The 16,083-nt window shown below is 45.1% G+C and overlaps 1 protein-coding gene across 3 annotated transcripts in view; it reads left to right on the top strand.

The window, feature by feature from the left end:
* Positions 1-16,083, top strand: part of ENAH (ENAH actin regulator) — a 70,643-nt gene that overhangs the window by 46,632 nt on the left and 7,928 nt on the right. The window contains exons 5-12 of one of the 3 annotated variants that reach the window (XM_069768426.1): positions 2,216-2,562; positions 4,235-5,017; positions 6,934-7,265; positions 7,605-7,750; positions 7,879-7,936; positions 8,564-8,612; positions 8,735-8,801; positions 10,540-10,618. In XM_069768426.1, the coding sequence (XP_069624527.1) occupies positions 2,216-2,562; positions 4,235-5,017; positions 6,934-7,265; positions 7,605-7,750; positions 7,879-7,936; positions 8,564-8,612; positions 8,735-8,801; positions 10,540-10,618 (1,861 nt within the window). The remainder of the gene's footprint in view (positions 1-2,215; positions 2,563-4,234; positions 5,018-6,933; positions 7,266-7,604; positions 7,751-7,878; positions 7,937-8,563; positions 8,613-8,734; positions 8,802-10,539; positions 10,619-16,083) is intronic. The other 2 variants (XM_069768427.1, XM_069768428.1) reach the window with 2 other exon arrangements.

Below are 16,083 nucleotides of genomic sequence, written 5' to 3'. Positions count from 1 at the left end.
GAAACCAGCCTTAGCGCATAGTTGATGGGTAGATAGACTGATCAGTTAGCAAGCAGTTAATGAATGGTTGGGTCATTTAGCAACCAATTGATGGATGTATAAGTGGGTTAGTAAGCAGACAGTTGATGGGTGAATGGTTTGGTTGGATGAGTGGGCTGGTTGGTAAGCAGGTGATGGGTGGACAGACTGATTGGCATGTAGTTGATGAATAGATGGGCTGGTCGGTTTGCAAGCAATTGATAGGTGGGGCAGGTAGGTGAGCAGTGGATGGGTGGGGAGGCTAGGCAAGCAGTGGATGGAGCGGGTAGGCGAGCAGTGGGTGGGGCGGGTAGGCGAGCAGTGGATGGGTGGGGAGGCTAGGCAAGCAGTGGATGGGGCGGGTAGGCGAGCAGTGGATGGGGCGGGTAGGCGAGCAGTGGGTGGGGTGGGTAGGCGAGCTGTGGATGGGCGGGTAGGCGAGCTGTGGATGGGCGGGTAGGCGAGCGGTGAATGGGCGGGTAGGCGAGCAGTGGATGGGCGGGTAGGCGAGCAGTGGATGAGGTAGGCTTGCGAACCGTTAGATAGATGAGTGAGTAGTCAGTGAAAGGATGGACGGGCGGGGTTGCGACAGGGGAGCGGTCGGGTTGGTGATCGATCGGGTTGGTCAAGTAACTACTAACTGGATGGGTGAATGTTTCTGGTACAGTTACTCAGAATCTTGCTAATGACACGTTGTGGACAGTCCTGGTGAACGGCGGCTGTCACAACATGTAATGAATGGCGTCCTTGTTGGTGTCAGACTAGGACAATTATTTTAGGATACTTTCGTTGCTCGCCTCAATCATTTCCTCCAGTTTCCTCCACATTATGGCATCCATAAACATTGCGGCGGTAGAGCACGTCCGTCATCTGCGGCTCTACGACACGTGTAGTCAGCAGATGGTCTGTAGATGAGGATATTTATGGGGCACATTCCTTAATGGATTATTTATAGTTACTGAGGCTTGTTGGGAATCCCTCATTCCAAAAGAATCTGCCGAGCAGCTTAATATCTTCTGATGTAATATCCAGGATTAGGGCTTAGTCTGTCAGGGCATGCTGGGAGTTGTAGTCTCACATTAGCCGGCGTGCCGCAGGTTGCTTATGTAGATCGTACTCTTCCTTCCCCTTTGGCTGCTGTGTAATCCATAGTGCGGATGGCATCGGGGTGACTCACTGCCATGCCTTCCTCTTCTCCTCCTCCTCCGTAAGCTTCGCTCACACTATTTATAGTCAGGAAGTCACAGCGAAGGCGAAACGCGCTTATAAAAAGGCGATGAGCGGCACAACACAGGGTTTACCGGGACGCGGGTCAGCATGAAGCCCTATGGATGTTATATTGTACTGCAAGGTGGAAATGGACCAAACGTGGATCGCTTCCTGCTGTAAGTACGGTGTGCCCGGGTCGGATACAGAAAATGGGGTTTTTCAGGGGGAAGGTACGAGATCCATATTTAGCAGGAGAGCATTCAAGGATCACGTCTGCTCCGTCCTGACAAAACCCCGGAGGGTCATTTGCTTCCGGTTTTATTTGGATGCGGCACATCTATAGACACCAGCCGGTCACTTTGGTTGTTTTATGTGGCTTTTTTTTTTCCGGCAGAACCATCAAGGATCATGTACGGTGTTGCGGCACTGCTTTTGGTAGATGCTCCTTGCGACTCTACGTTTTGGTGATTTCAACAATTCCCAGTGCGAAAGGGTCCGTGGTCGGCCATATGGCCACTCGGTCCCCGTAAATGAACTTAAGCCCTAATTTTTGGCCCCAAATAAATGCATTTAAATAAGTAAAAAAACAAAACTGTCCTCTAAGGTCAGAAATCCTTCGATCAGCCGGAGGGGCGAGGGCCGGCTAGACGGTTCTTTCATGTAGTATTAAAAGGGATGTCCAGTATTAGAAAAACGTGGTTGCTTTCCTTCAGAAAATGCGCCACCATTCACCTTTGGTTGGCGGGTATTACGGCTGAGCCCGATTGAAAAGAATGGCGCTGAGCTGCATTACCTCTCACCACCCATGGTCAGGGATGGCGCTGTTTCTGGAAGGGAACAGCAGTGGGGGTGATGTGACGTGCCTATTTATCTCTGTGCCAAGCACGGTTTTTCGTTCACTGTAACAAAGCGAACTGGTTTTCTTCTTTAAATATTAATGTCCTCTGAGCGGAGCGTTTACCCAGTCACCATGGTTTCTTTTATCCAGGCAGCTGCAGGAGCAGCAACGACAGAAGGAGCAGGAACGGGAACGTCTGGAGCGCGAGCGCATGGAGCGAGAACGCATGGAACGAGAGCGGCTGGAGAGGGAGAGATTGGAGAGGGAGCGACTGGAGAGGGAGCGCATAGAGCGCGAACGCCTGGAGCGGGAGCGTCTAGAGCAGGAGCAGCTAGAACGAGAGCTCGAGCTGCAGGAGCGAGAACGTCAGGAGCAACTCGAGCGCGAGCTGGAGGAACAAGAGAGGCTGGAGCAGGAGCGGCAGGAGGCCACGTTACAGGAGCAGCTGGAGAAGGAGCAAAAGAAGTGGGAGCGCGAGAGGCGGGCGTCCAACACGGGTAAGATGTGCTCCACCCAGGTACTCGCCAACACTCAGCCACACCGATATGCCCTGCAGCAACAGAGACGTCACCCCGGTCTTAACCCAACCACGTCTGTGCAATCCCTGAGGCCACAGATTTGCTTCTGGGTTGGTTAAGGATTGCGGGAGTGATGGCCTTCCTGTAATGTGTACGGGGGTGATAGCAGGCTTACTAGGGGGATGGTTACCGCGTAAGATGCCTACCAAACTCAAAGGGGTTGTCCCATCGGGAACATTTTCAGCATTTCGATGCAGCAAACAAGTCCCGTCGCACGCTGTCGAAGGGAGAGGTGGGCGCACATACGCAGCGCTCTCCACTCTATGGGAACTCGAACGCTACGGAATATGGCGATACTATAGAAATGAAATGTCTGCAGAAGCTCCAAAAATTGCAGTGCGCTAGACCACTTTTTTCAAAGCTCTCATACAGTGCTTCCGTAAAGTCATGGTGCACTTTTATAGTTTACATTTTGGCTACCTTTTCGCCGGCCCAATCGTATCAGACCGATTCATGAGGAGAGATAAGGAGAACCAATCAAACACAAACTTATTTAAGCTTTTGCTGAACCCCCCCCAGTCAGATTAACCCCTGATAAACTGAACTCTGATTAATACACTGCCAGGTCTGTGACATCATGCAACTACAAGCTTATGCTATCTTTTGGAAGTGGGTAGGGCAACAAATGGAGCCCACATCGAAAAGCACTGAATAGGTATGAAACTGGGAGAGTTTTTCTTTTATTTGGAGCAGATTTCACATTTCTATTATTTTTTGTTGTTGTTGCTTTCTAGTGACTGGTCAAAAGTGCACCATGACTTTACAAACACACTGTAGAAATTTAATGGATGTGGCGCCAACCTTTCATTTCTGACAGCATGCAATGGGACCCTGTTTTATAGCGATTTTTTTTTTTTTTTTTTTTTATAAAGACATCTGACACGTTAGTTGTTTCCTCTTCTAGTCGAGGGGTCAAATCCCTGCAATTTCTGCACAAATGGAGATTTTGCAGCAAAATCTTTCTGCCTAAACATCTGGGAGGGATGAATGGCTCTGACCCACATCTGGGGCACATGACGCCAATCTAATGGTATAGGGGTGCAAATGACCTGCTGAAAGAAATGTGGGGAAGATTTTCCAACATTGTTTGGAGCAACACACAAATATCCAGCGTCCATCAATGATGCGTGATCACGTTGGGAGTGGTGGTCATCCATGGGTTACTCTGGCGGTGGTAGTCATCCAGAGGTCATGTTGGGGGTGGTAGTCATCCAGTGGCTATGTTGGGGGTGGTAGTCATCCAGGGGTTGCTCTGGCGGTGGTAGTCATCCAGAGGTCACGTTGGCGGTGGGGGTGGTGGTCATCCAGATGTCACATTGGTGGTGGGAGTGGTGGTCATCCAGTGGTCTTGTTGGGGGTGGTAGTCATCCAGTGTTCTTGTTGGGGGTGGTAGGTCATCCAGTGGTCTTGTTGGGGGTGATCTCTCTGTTAATGCAGTAACCTTTATCTAATCTTCTTGTACTAACCGTAGATCTCATTGATACTCTTCCTCTGAATGCCGGTTTGGTTGCTTCATTAGCTCCTTTTTTTTTCTCTCTCTCCTTTTTTTTGTCCTGTCTGTTGCTGCCTTTATATCACATTCGCTCTCCAGACTCCTCATCTTATGACAATTCATTATATAACACTCAGCATCTCGATTACTCGACGTGTCGGCCTCACTCATCATCTCCCATCTCTTACGCTAAAGCCATTTCCGTCCCAGCTTCTATATGTACAGACTCCGCCGCCGACTATGTCATCGTCACCTCCCAGGCCATTAACTCCACGCCGCCGACGCCTCCCCTCCGTCACTCGGCGTCACGTTTCGCCACATCTCTGGGGTCCGCCTTCCATCCCGTCCTCCCTCATTATGCAACCGTTCCTCGACCCATCAATAAAATCGCCAGACCTCCCTCACCGGTGAACCCTGCACCGCCACCACCTCCACCTCCTGTGAACCCCATCTCCTGGTCTGCTTCTAATTTTGCTCCTCTTCCTCCATCCCCACCAGTCATGATCAGTAGTCCTCCTGGCAAGGCTACCGGCCCCAGGGCCGTGCACCTAGTGTCTGCATCTCAGCTTGCCCTCCTGTCCAATGCACCCAATGGTCATGCCGATACGTCTTCATATGAAGTGTCATGCACCCCTGCACCACCTCCTGCTCCACCGTTACCATTGTTTCCACCTTTCTCGCTGTCCTCATCTCAAGCCACCGCTTCTTCTCCATGCACTCCTCTTGTCTCAGCACCTTCATCCCAGCCTGGTGTTCTGCCTTCTCCTGCAGCTTCCCCTGCCTCTGTTGAGAATTCTTTAATCTCTGTGCTGGGAGACGCCTGTGCTTCTCAGCCAGACTTGACCACAACCTCTCAGCCGACTGACCCTGCGACCCATCCGGGTAAGGCTTTCCGTCACTGCAAATAACTGACTAACCTATGACATGCATTCATAAGGCTTGTGAAAGTGGAAAGTGAGCACGTAGGTCTGCATCCAGGACCTCCACATGGTGATGGTGGGGGAGCGATACTCTTGGTTTCTGCGGATATTCTGGTTTTGTTCTCTGCTTTCAGCAATGCACCAGGAGAGCACGCAGTGCATGAAAAACCCTATACCATGCATTAGGACTGTCATACACCTACACAGCGGCATATGTCAGCCTTAACTAGTGGCAGCATTTTTTTTTCATGCACCGTGTATCTTTTTTTTTTTTCCTCTGACACATGCACTTTGTCCATATTTTTTCCTGCCGCAATGCACTGTGTCCATATTTTTTCCTGACGCTGCCCTGTGTACGTTTAGGCTATGTGCACACGTTCAGGAATGTCTGCAGAATTTTCCTGAACAAAACCGGACTTTTTCTACAGGAAATCCGCATGCATTTTTATCGTTTTGTTTTTTTTGCACGGATTTTTTTTTTTTACCCCCCCCCGGAGCTTCCCAGTGCAATAATATAGCGGCAAAAACGTGAAAAATCCGCAAAATGAATGAACATGCTGCGTTTTCTACTGCAGAAAAAAAATGCAGCATGTGCACAAAAATTGCGGAATGCATTGTAATGATGGGATGCTTCATGTAAGCGCTTTTTTTTTTTTTTTAGTGTTTTTCCCATGGAAAACGGCCGAAAAAACGCAAAAAAATCCTGAACGTGTGCACATAGCATTATTGTCCCCCCTAATGCATGCCCTATGTGCCTTTTTTTTTCTTGGTTTCCCCTGCCGCATGCCCTGTGCGCTCCCCTTCTACATTTCTGCATGCTGTGTACATTTATTTTTTTCCTACCGCATGCACTGTAGGGTTTCGCCCTCCGTGCCGCATGTTTTTTTGCTTTTTTTTTGTCCCACCTGCACTCCCAATGCATGCACTTGGTACTTGGTGCATTTTTTTTTCTTTTTGCCTCCTGATACATGTTCTGAACGTGAACTAAAAACAAGGTGAACAGAATCTTAACATCTTAGTCCGAATCTGCAATGCAGGATCTCGGCTATGATGCGATGCTCTGTGCACACACTACGTCTCTGAGTACTGGCGGACCACTGACTCAAAACCAGTGGCGGTAATTACAGTGCTACCCCCCTCCCCCTAAATCGTTATGATGATGGGTCCTGGATCACCTGGACCAGGTGCTGCTCCATTCTCCTCATATGGAGCTTAGCGCCTATGTTCTAGTGATAAGTAGGGGTCCCAATGGAGGGGTCTCGTACTATTATTACCTATCCTGTGATTCGTTGATAAATGTTATTTGAGAATAGATTTTGGTTTTACTCCAGCGCACATCAATTGATGCAAAAAAACAAAAAGTAATGAACATTGCAAAATACCACTGCCCATAGCCGTGCAAAATACAAAGTCCGCACCTCCTAACAAACTAAAATAAACCTGCAACCTCAAAAACCACCCGGCGGGCACGGAGATATGTGCAAATGTTATATTTTGTTAATTATTTTAAATGACATTTCATACAATTTTTGCAAATATCCCGGCACCCTCTGCGGCATTGCTGTGCCTGTCGATAGGCCTCTAGCGCCCTCTTGTGGATCCGATAGTGTATTTTAGATCAGCCTTTTTTTTTGCCCTGGGGTTTTTAATGCCCCATCCACATATGCGGCATCCAGACCGCAGACCCTCACAAATATGGTTATGTTTCTCAATTTAACTTTTGTCTAATTTTACTAACAGTTTAATGTTTGGTTTTTTTGAGTGTTGAAGTTAATTAAATCCTATCAATATCACATATCTATCAACTAGAGCAGGACTTAGTTTGGCTGTAATACCTCTGCTACTATTATTTTTTACTTATGCTCTTATTTCCTATAGGTGTTGTTCCGGGACCACCAGCACCTCCTCCCCCACCCCCTCTTCCTCCAGGGTCAAATGTGTCTCAGACGTCGTCGGCCACTGCACCCCTACCACCACCACCTCCTCCTCTCCCTCCATCATGTCCAGCACCACCTCCTCCGCCCGGACCTCCACCTCCGCCAGGACCGCCACCACCTGCACCTATGTCTGCACCTCCACCACCAGCTCCTCCGCCGCCACCTGCACCCCCACTTCCATTCTCTATGGCCTCCATTAGCTCAGAAGAAAACCGTCCATTATCAGGCTTGGCGGCTGCGCTGGCTGGTGCCAAACTGAAAAAAGTTTTCCGGGTAAGAGGATTTTTTTTTACTTTGTGCCATTAATGGACTTTTATTGTATATTACACCATAATGGGGCTCGTTTGGTGAACAAATAATAATTCTGAGTGCACGGACCACCCATGTAGCGCACATAGACCCTTTCTAGCCAGTGCACATTTTCCATACAGTAACTGTTAAACAGCGATATTTGGCATTTGCATTTTTTTTTCCTCTTTGCTGTATTTTCCTTATGGCAAAATTAATTTTAGATCTTGATGTGATCATTATAATATTATTATTTTATTTTTATTTATTTTTTTGGATCTTTTTTTTTTTTTTTTTTTTCCCAATGACATCTCTGTTTTGCAGGCTGACGATGGCTCCAGTGCAGTTAGTTCGAGCTCCGCCGGGGCCAGTTCGGGCCCACCCAAGACAGAATCTAGCCGCGGGAACGGTCCTCTTCCGATGGGTGGGGGAGGTTTGATGGAAGAAATGAGCGCATTACTAGCAAGAAGGTGAATTATTACAGAGGGCTCCGGGGACTGTGCAACCTGGGATGTGATATTACTGTCACTTTTTGGCAGTGCTGTAAAATCGATATTATTCTGTGCTTGCTGCCATGTTTTTCTGTGCAATTTTATAGGAGACGAATCGCTGAAAAAGGACCGAACATAGAACCGGACACGAAAGAAGAGAAGATGGTATGTGAAGAAAACCTGCCCCTACACCCAGACCATATACCTTGTTTCCTCCTTCAGCTTTTAGTCGACTAATGCAAACGCTGATTTACATTAAGAAGGTGTACACCATCCTGACCAGGTCCAGCTTAGTCTGATCCTGCAGTTATCCTCCCTTCTACTTGCTCCTCTCCTAGTGACAAGAGTAACACATGACTACAGGAGGTTGTTTTTTGGTAGTCTGTTACCATGGAGACACGTAGCTCTGCATAGGAGCTGCATACACTGTCTCCTTGGAACCAACTACAAAAACAACAGTGTGTAGTCCTACCGCTGTCATGTGTTCCTTTCTATTAAAAATAGCATGCACAGGGGCAGATAGAAGGGGATATAACTACAGTTAGACTACACAGGGTTTGTTTTCAGCCCGTGTCCATGGAGACACATTGTTTAGGAAAGGAGCTGCGTACAACAGGATTATTTTTACTTGAATTTTTTTTTTTATTTGGAAACTTGCTTCCTTTTTGTATGTTAGGTGCATTGAGCCAAAAAAAAGTTTGCAAAATTAAACACATTATATTGTTTATAAATGGGGAAAAAAAGGCACAGAGTCGCGTGATTGAAGTATTTTGGTATTTTTATTTCTCACAGGAGGAGCCAGAGGCTGCGCCTACGAAAGCCTCGTCCGCTGGCACACCAGGTAGGAACCGCACTTTCTCATGTTATCGGACATAGATTGTGCCTTGCACCCAAAAAACAGCCCCAAATCCTCTGCTTTTTTTTTTTTTTAAATAATCCTTTTTTTTTTTTTCTTCTTCACAGAACCTACAAGAAAGCCTTGGGAAAGAACAAACACGATAAATGGTAGCAAGTCCCCCGTTATCTCCAGGTAAGATGGGGGAAAGACCACAAGTCCGTCGGCGTTTAACCCCTAGGCGACATCCGCCGTACATGTGTGGCTGACGTCCGCAATGCTTGTACGGCGCTGGCCCCAGAAATGGAGCCTGTCCTGTACAGAGCAGGCGACGACTGTTATACAGCCGGCACCCCAGGGGGTATCTAGCTCCAATCACTACAGTTTACCCTCTTAAATGCTGCTTTCAAGAATGACTGCGGTATTTTAAATGTTTTTAACATGGCGGCCGTTCATTCTGTTCCCATTGGTCCCCCCGAGCATCGTCATCCTGTGGTGCCGTATGAAATAGAGGTTACTGAAGGGCCCCCCCCATGTCTGCAATGTTAGAACCGCTAGGCTATGAAGCCCTGATTGTGGCTAGTTTCCATAGGGGATTGATACTTTTACAATATTTTTCAATATTACAGTATTGCTGCATATTATACCAGCGAATCGCAGATTTAAGTCCCCCTAGGGGAACTAAAATGTAAAAAATAATTAAATAAATATATACATTTGTCATGTACCCGCTCTCAGCACATGACTTGCGGTTGCGCCTGCAAGGGTTAATCTATCTCCTCTCTCTGTCCAGCATCCAACCTCTGTCCTATGCTGTAATGGGAGCATAAATCACACACCGACCCAAGCCACACACCCGCTCATACACGCTGCCACCACTCACCGAACACACGGGCGATGAGTCCCAGAAATATTACTACTACTGTCTGCCAATCATAAGAATCACACACTTTAAGGCTATGGATTATTTTAGAGCATACAAGGTTCAGACTTACTAAAGTTTTAAACTTTATTATAAAAGGTACAGTGCTTACAATAAAAAAAGGTATAAAAATATGGGACTAAAAAGTGACATACAAATATGCAAAAACAGTGGTAAAATAAATGGATAAACTTACAGAAATATCGAACTTTGCATTCTGGTATTCTGTCCCTGAGGGAGGGAGAAGTATGGAATGGATCACATCAGCTTTCCAGGCTGCCCCCACATGTGAACATCTTTCTTTGTGTGTAGGCCTAATTTATAGAGTCAACCTGGAGGTCAAATTTCTAAATTTCTAGACCAGCCTCTCATGTTAATATTCTAATTGCTGGTTTGTGACTGGACCATGGCCACTCCACCAATGAATATATTATTTTCTCTAAAACTTTGTGTAACGTTTCTCATAGATAGTGTCATGCTGTAATTGGCATCTCCAAAAGAGCCAGAAGGTGTGAAATGTTTCCACTTTTAGGTTCTTAGCAAGGTCCCCTGGCGAGATTGGAGACAGGAGACTGTCTTCTCAGGATAACATATGCTGTGAACCCTGTGACAGGACAGATGTTAAATTACTGCTAGTTATACATCCATACATATTTCACTACAGTGTATGTATATATAAATAAAGTTATTATAGTGTGTGTGTATAACATAGATAATCACATGTGGTATCGCTGTGTGCATGATTGCCCAAGCTAACAAAATATCAAAAATATTTGTCCCACATGAAGAAAATAAACATAAAAATGCTCGAGTTTCTTTTTAATCGCTTTTCCCTAAAATAATATAATCAATGAAAAAAGTCTTAGACTCCCACAAAAAAAAGCCTCATAAAATGATATCAACCGATAAAGAAAGCTATGGCTTTTAGGTTCGGGATTAAGTCTGTTTATCTTTGTTTTTCGAAACCGTGATCAGGTTTATTGCAAAACTATTTTTATTGTGTTTGCACAGACCAAAGTCTACACCATCGGGGCAGCCAAGTGCCAACGGGGTACAGTCAGAAGCCTTGGACTACGACAGACTGAAACAGGTAAAAAAAAAAAAAAAAAAGACGCTAGCACCCAGGAAAGGCGAGAGTGGATGAGCGTCCTTGATAATTCTCCCTTAAAGGGGATGTTCGGCATAGGTTGCTTTCCTAATGTGAAGCGACTGGCAAGTATCTCCGCATCCATAAGTCTGAGCTGTCAAAATACAAAATTTAATCCAATCGATAAACACCATAGACTGTAAAAAATGAAATCAGCCAAAATTTCAGGGTGTTTTTTTTTTTTTTGTTTTGTTTTGTTTTTTTTTGTCACTGCAAAAAATGCAGTAAGCAGCAATCAAAAATATGATTTATACCAAAATGGGATCGCTAAAAACGTCACCTCGCCCTGCAAAAAATAAGCCCTCACACAGCCAAAAAATAAACATTACAGGTCCCGTAATTATTTTTTTAATACAGATTTCAAAATTTTCCAATTTTTTTTTTACACCACTAAAATATTTTTAAAAAGAATGTACAAGATTGGCATCACCATATTTGTACTGACCTCAACAATTGTGACGCCAGGTAATTTTTAGTTTCAATAAGTTTTATTTTCCGAGCAAGCAGTAAAATAATACATTAACAACAGATTTCCCGTACAAGAAGGTGGTATAGTGTTTAGATCGTGGGAAAGAAACAAAACTCAATCACCGATAAAATTAAACTTTCATGAACTACAATACGTAGACAGGGGGGGGAAGTACATAGGGGAGGGGGACAACAGAGTATCTCAAACAAGATATAAGAGTGGTCGCATTCAATTTACCCAGCTATCACAAGGACAATATTAGGGTCTGTCCCAGGTTTACATTATTGTCTAGTTCCATCCAGGGTTGCCAAGTCTGATAGAAAGTGTCCCATGAGTCATTCCTTGTAGCTTGGATTCTTTCGTATAACAAAATAGTGTTCATCTTGTCCATCACAAGTGGCAGTGATAAAGAAGTAGTTCTCCACTTCGTTGCAATGTGTAACTTTGTCGCCATACAAAGTTGGCTGACTAGGTTGTGAAGTTTTTTAGGTAAGCCGGGTAACCTAGCACCCAGAAGAAACACAGCCGGGTCCAAAGGGACCGTCCTACCACACATTTTTACCATTATGGATTGTACCCTCCGCCAAAGTGCAGATACCATCGGGCACTCCCACCAAATATGTTTTAGATTGCCCTGAAGTCCACATCCTCTGAAACAGCGGTCTGATACATTTGGATAGATGGTGTGTAATTTACTCGGGACCTGGTATGTCCTATGCAAGAGTTTAATGGACGTCTCAACCATCGAGGACTGGTAGCTACCCTTAGAAAGTGTAGTACAGTTCCTCCTCCAGTCCTCCAGGGACAATGATATATTTAGGTCCGCCTCCCACTGTTTCATAAATTTAAGTTTTTCGTCACCCTGGGTGCTATTTAGGGTTGCGTAGATGAGGGAAATAGTTCCTCCACTCAAGGGGTCATTCAGGCCTCTCTGTTCGTAGCTTGTAGGACGTGGGGGTGTTTTGTGTTGTAGGATCTGTTTGGCAAAGTGGAAAACCTGGCAGATGCGCAACGTTTCCTCTGCTGGTGGTTTAAGTTTTTGGATGAAGTCCTGTTGGGAGAGCAGTGTAAGGAAGGGTGTGCAAAGATGTCTCAGGGTAGTTATGCCATTAAGGATCCACCAGTAGAAGGGACGGGGATCTAATCCTGGAATAAAATCAGGGTTATGAAAGAAGTTGGTTAGAAGAGATGATTTAGATTGTAGATCATATTTAAATCTCTCCTTCCGCCACATGATGAGGGAGTGAAAAGAGAATGGGGCTGTTATATGGATTCCCTTTGGGAGCTTCTGCATAGACCATAGTAGGCCTGGTAGAGAGTAGGTGGCCATGAAGGATGACTCTAGATCAATCCATCTGGGCCGATTGTCCCTGCTAGTACAAACGCTAATTAATTGGGCTAGTTGGGCAGACTTATAGTATAAAATAAAATTGGGAAAAGACAAACCTCCCATTCTTCTATGTATGAATAGGGTTCTAAGCCGTATTCGAGGCCTTTTGCCCTGCCACAGGAACCTCGAGATCGTGGTATTGATTTCATCATTGATCGAAAGAGGTAGAGAAATTTTGGGAGGGTAATCATCTTAATAGCGTGCAATCTACCAAGCCAGGACAATTGCATAGAGGACCATCTAGTGAGGTCCGATTGCAGGTTCTTTATCAGTGGTAGGTAATTCCATTTAAACAGTGTTGACCTATGAGAGGTCACGTTAACTCCCAGATAGGTCAGATAATGATCTTTTTTAGAAAATTTAAATTGAGAAACTAGGTTGGTTTGGGCCTCTTTTGGAGTATTGATGAATAGTGCCTCGGACTTGTCGACATTGATTTTAAGGCCTGATATGAGTTCGAATTCGTGTAGAACGGTGAATAGATTCGGGAGTGAGGTGACTGGATTGGTAATGGCTAGAAGTAGATCGTCTGCAAAGAGACTTGTCTTATATTGGCCTCCTAGGTCCTGGGGTCCATGGATGTTAGGGTTGGTTCGAATGGCCTCTGCCAGAGGCTCCATAGCCAGGGCGAACAAAGCTGGTGACAATGGGCAGCCTTGTCTTGTGCCTCTTTGAATTTTGATGGGGACAGGTTGATTAGTGGGTAGCTTTAAGTAGGCTGTGGAGCTATCATATAATAGTTTGAGGCTAGTTATAATTCCTGCCGGGACTCCAAATTTTGCTAGGGTTTCAAATAGATAGGTCCATGATACCGAATCGAAGGCTTTTTCTATGTCAAGAGCCAGCATCAACAATGGCCGTTTAAAGTGATTTGCTGAGTGTATGAGATTCAGGTTCTTTCTAATATTATCAGGACCCTGTCTCTTAGGTATGAACCCCACTTGATCTCGATGGACCAATAGGGGTAGGACTGTATTGAGTCTGGCCGTCAAAATAGATGTGTATATTTTAAGGTCTACATTCAATAAGGAAATGGGCCTATAATTTTTAGGGTAGAGATGGTCTTTTTTAGGTTTAGGGATTATTGTCACATGTGCAGTGTAAAATTCGGGTGGCATTTGGTGTCCGTTGAGGAGAGAATTGCAAAATTGTTGGGTGTAGGGAGTAAGTATGTCTCCAAATTTTTTATAGTAAAGTGCCGTGAGGCCATCAGGACCAGGGGCTTTGCTTTTTTTAAGATTCTTAATTGTTGACATTATCTCTTCGGTAGTAATGGGCGTTTGGAGGTGATCGATTGCGGAGGCAGACATCCTAGGGAGATTCAGTCTTTCCAAAAAGGTCTGAAGGCGCTGGGGGGTGGCGTAGAGTGATTGGTAATATTTGTGGAATGTGCTGTAGATAGCCTCCGGGTTAGCTGTAGTTTGACCTGTTGGGTCTCTAATGGATGAGACATTGTTTAATAGCTCTTTATGTCTAAGTTTACGGGCTAGCATAGAACTAGGTTTGTTGGCGTGTTTGTAGAAGGATGATTTGGTCCATGTTAGTGCTTTTTTGGCTTTGTTTGTGAGGAGTGCATCTAATTTTAGTTTAGTATCATGGATCTGTTTGGTTAAATAGAGAGATGTAGTTGATTGATTTGCCTGCTCTAACCTAAGCAGTTTGCTTTCTAGTTGCAACTGCTGCTCCGATCTTTGCCTCTTTTTGGTGGAGGCTATTTTAATCAGTGTTCCAGTTATGAATTTTTTATGTGCCATCCATACTGACCCAGGTGATATATCACCTGTCGAGTTAGCTTCGAAGTATACGTTTAGATCTTTTTTAACATCGATTAGGGTGGAGGGGTCAGTGAGTAAGGATTCGTTTATTCTCCATTTGAATAGTCTAGAAGAGACAGTGTTAAATTTGAATAGTGATAAGACTACATCATGGTCTGACCATGGAGATGGGATATGTCGGGAATAGAGGACTGATGGGAGTGTTGAGGCAGAGGTTAAGTGAAGGTCTATTCTCGAGTAGGATTTTTGTGCTGGGGAGTAATATGTGTACCCTCTAATGCCTCCGTTCATCTCTCTCCACACGTCCGCAATGTGACTCTCTTTCATCAGCTGGAGTATTTTCTTCCTGTCAGTTTTTGTTATGTCTGTCCTTTTCAGTGAGCTACTATCAATTGATGGATTCATAGTGAAGTTAAAGTCTCCACACCACACAAGGTGGTGGTATTTAAGTGGAATCAACTTAGTTAGGATTAGTTGGAAGGTGCGGGTCTGGGCAGTTGCGGGGGAATAACTATTGACGATGCAGATGTCTAAGCCCTGCAATGAACCAAGTAGTATGATGAATCTACCCTCGGGGTCCAGATATGTGCTGGAGTGGTGGAATGGGAAATTATTTTTAATAAAGATGGCTACTCCTCTTCTCTTACGGTCCCAAGATGAAAGGAAGTGTTGTGAGTAGTGAGAGTTAAAATATTTAGGATATGAAGAGGTGGTAAAGTGGGTCTCCTGTAGACAGATTATGTCAGGCTTATGTTTTTGGTAGTCAAGGAAGGCCTTTCTGCGCTTTGATGGTGAATCGAATCCCCGGACATTGTGAGACAGAACTTTACACATAGTTATGCATGATATTATTGCTTATATTTGTGAGGCTAAGTGTTGTGGTCAATACTAAGTTCACTCTATCTTTGCATTTGGTTAACTTGAGGACATAGTATCTGTTGCTGTGTGGAGACAGTGGGTGAGGGTCAAACATGGGGAAGACAACGACAAACAAATCCAATAACAATTTCAAAAGGACTATAAGTCCAACTAGTATGGCGATCTGGGTTCCCATATTAGTTAGTAAACCAGGGGTCGCCAGTTTTGGGCAGCATGCCATAATCCCAGTAGGTCCAACCCTTAATGTATTAGGAAAAATAATAATTAAAAAAAAAAAAAAAAAAAAGGGGGGGGGGGAGGGGGGGGGTTGGATGAAATATAGGAAAAGGGAGGTGAGAGGTAAAAGAATGAGTAAGATGGGGGAGGGTGGGAAGGGATAGGTGGGGGTCAGATGGGTTTAGTAAACCTGATAGAGGTAGGTCAGGCACAACATGGCTAATTACTCGTCCGAGTTCGGGGTATTTTTCATATGGAGGAGAGTTCAACCAAGATGGAGGTTCCCATTCTCAGTAGGGGTGGCCTTTAGAAGATTCAGTTCTCTTTCTTTCACGTGACTGCAAGTCCACATCAGGAGATCCGTGAGTTTTGACTCCTCGTTCTGGGGGAGTCTTTCCACTCTCTTGCTGGTCTGGATTTTTGCTGAGGAAGCAAGGGTACGTCTATGCTGATCGGTATTCCTGCTTTAACCAAGGCTTGTTTTCCTTCCTCCAGAGATTTGCAGATAAATGATTGGGAGTTGGCTGTGAAGTTCAAGGTGAAGGGGAATCCCCAGCGGTATTTAATTTGGGCCTTCTGAAGGGAGGCCGTGATGGGTTTGAGGGATCTTCTCCTGGCCAATGTAGCCGTGGCTATATCCGCATATATATGCACAGTATTTGGTAAATTAGGCAAGGAA

Source organism: Ranitomeya imitator, chromosome 5 (genome assembly GCF_032444005.1).
Source record: "Ranitomeya imitator isolate aRanImi1 chromosome 5, aRanImi1.pri, whole genome shotgun sequence".
In the NCBI taxonomy this organism is placed as follows: domain Eukaryota; kingdom Metazoa; phylum Chordata; class Amphibia; order Anura; family Dendrobatidae; genus Ranitomeya; species Ranitomeya imitator.
Note: the sequence above shows the minus strand (reverse complement) of the source record. Positions and strands in the feature narration are given on the sequence as shown.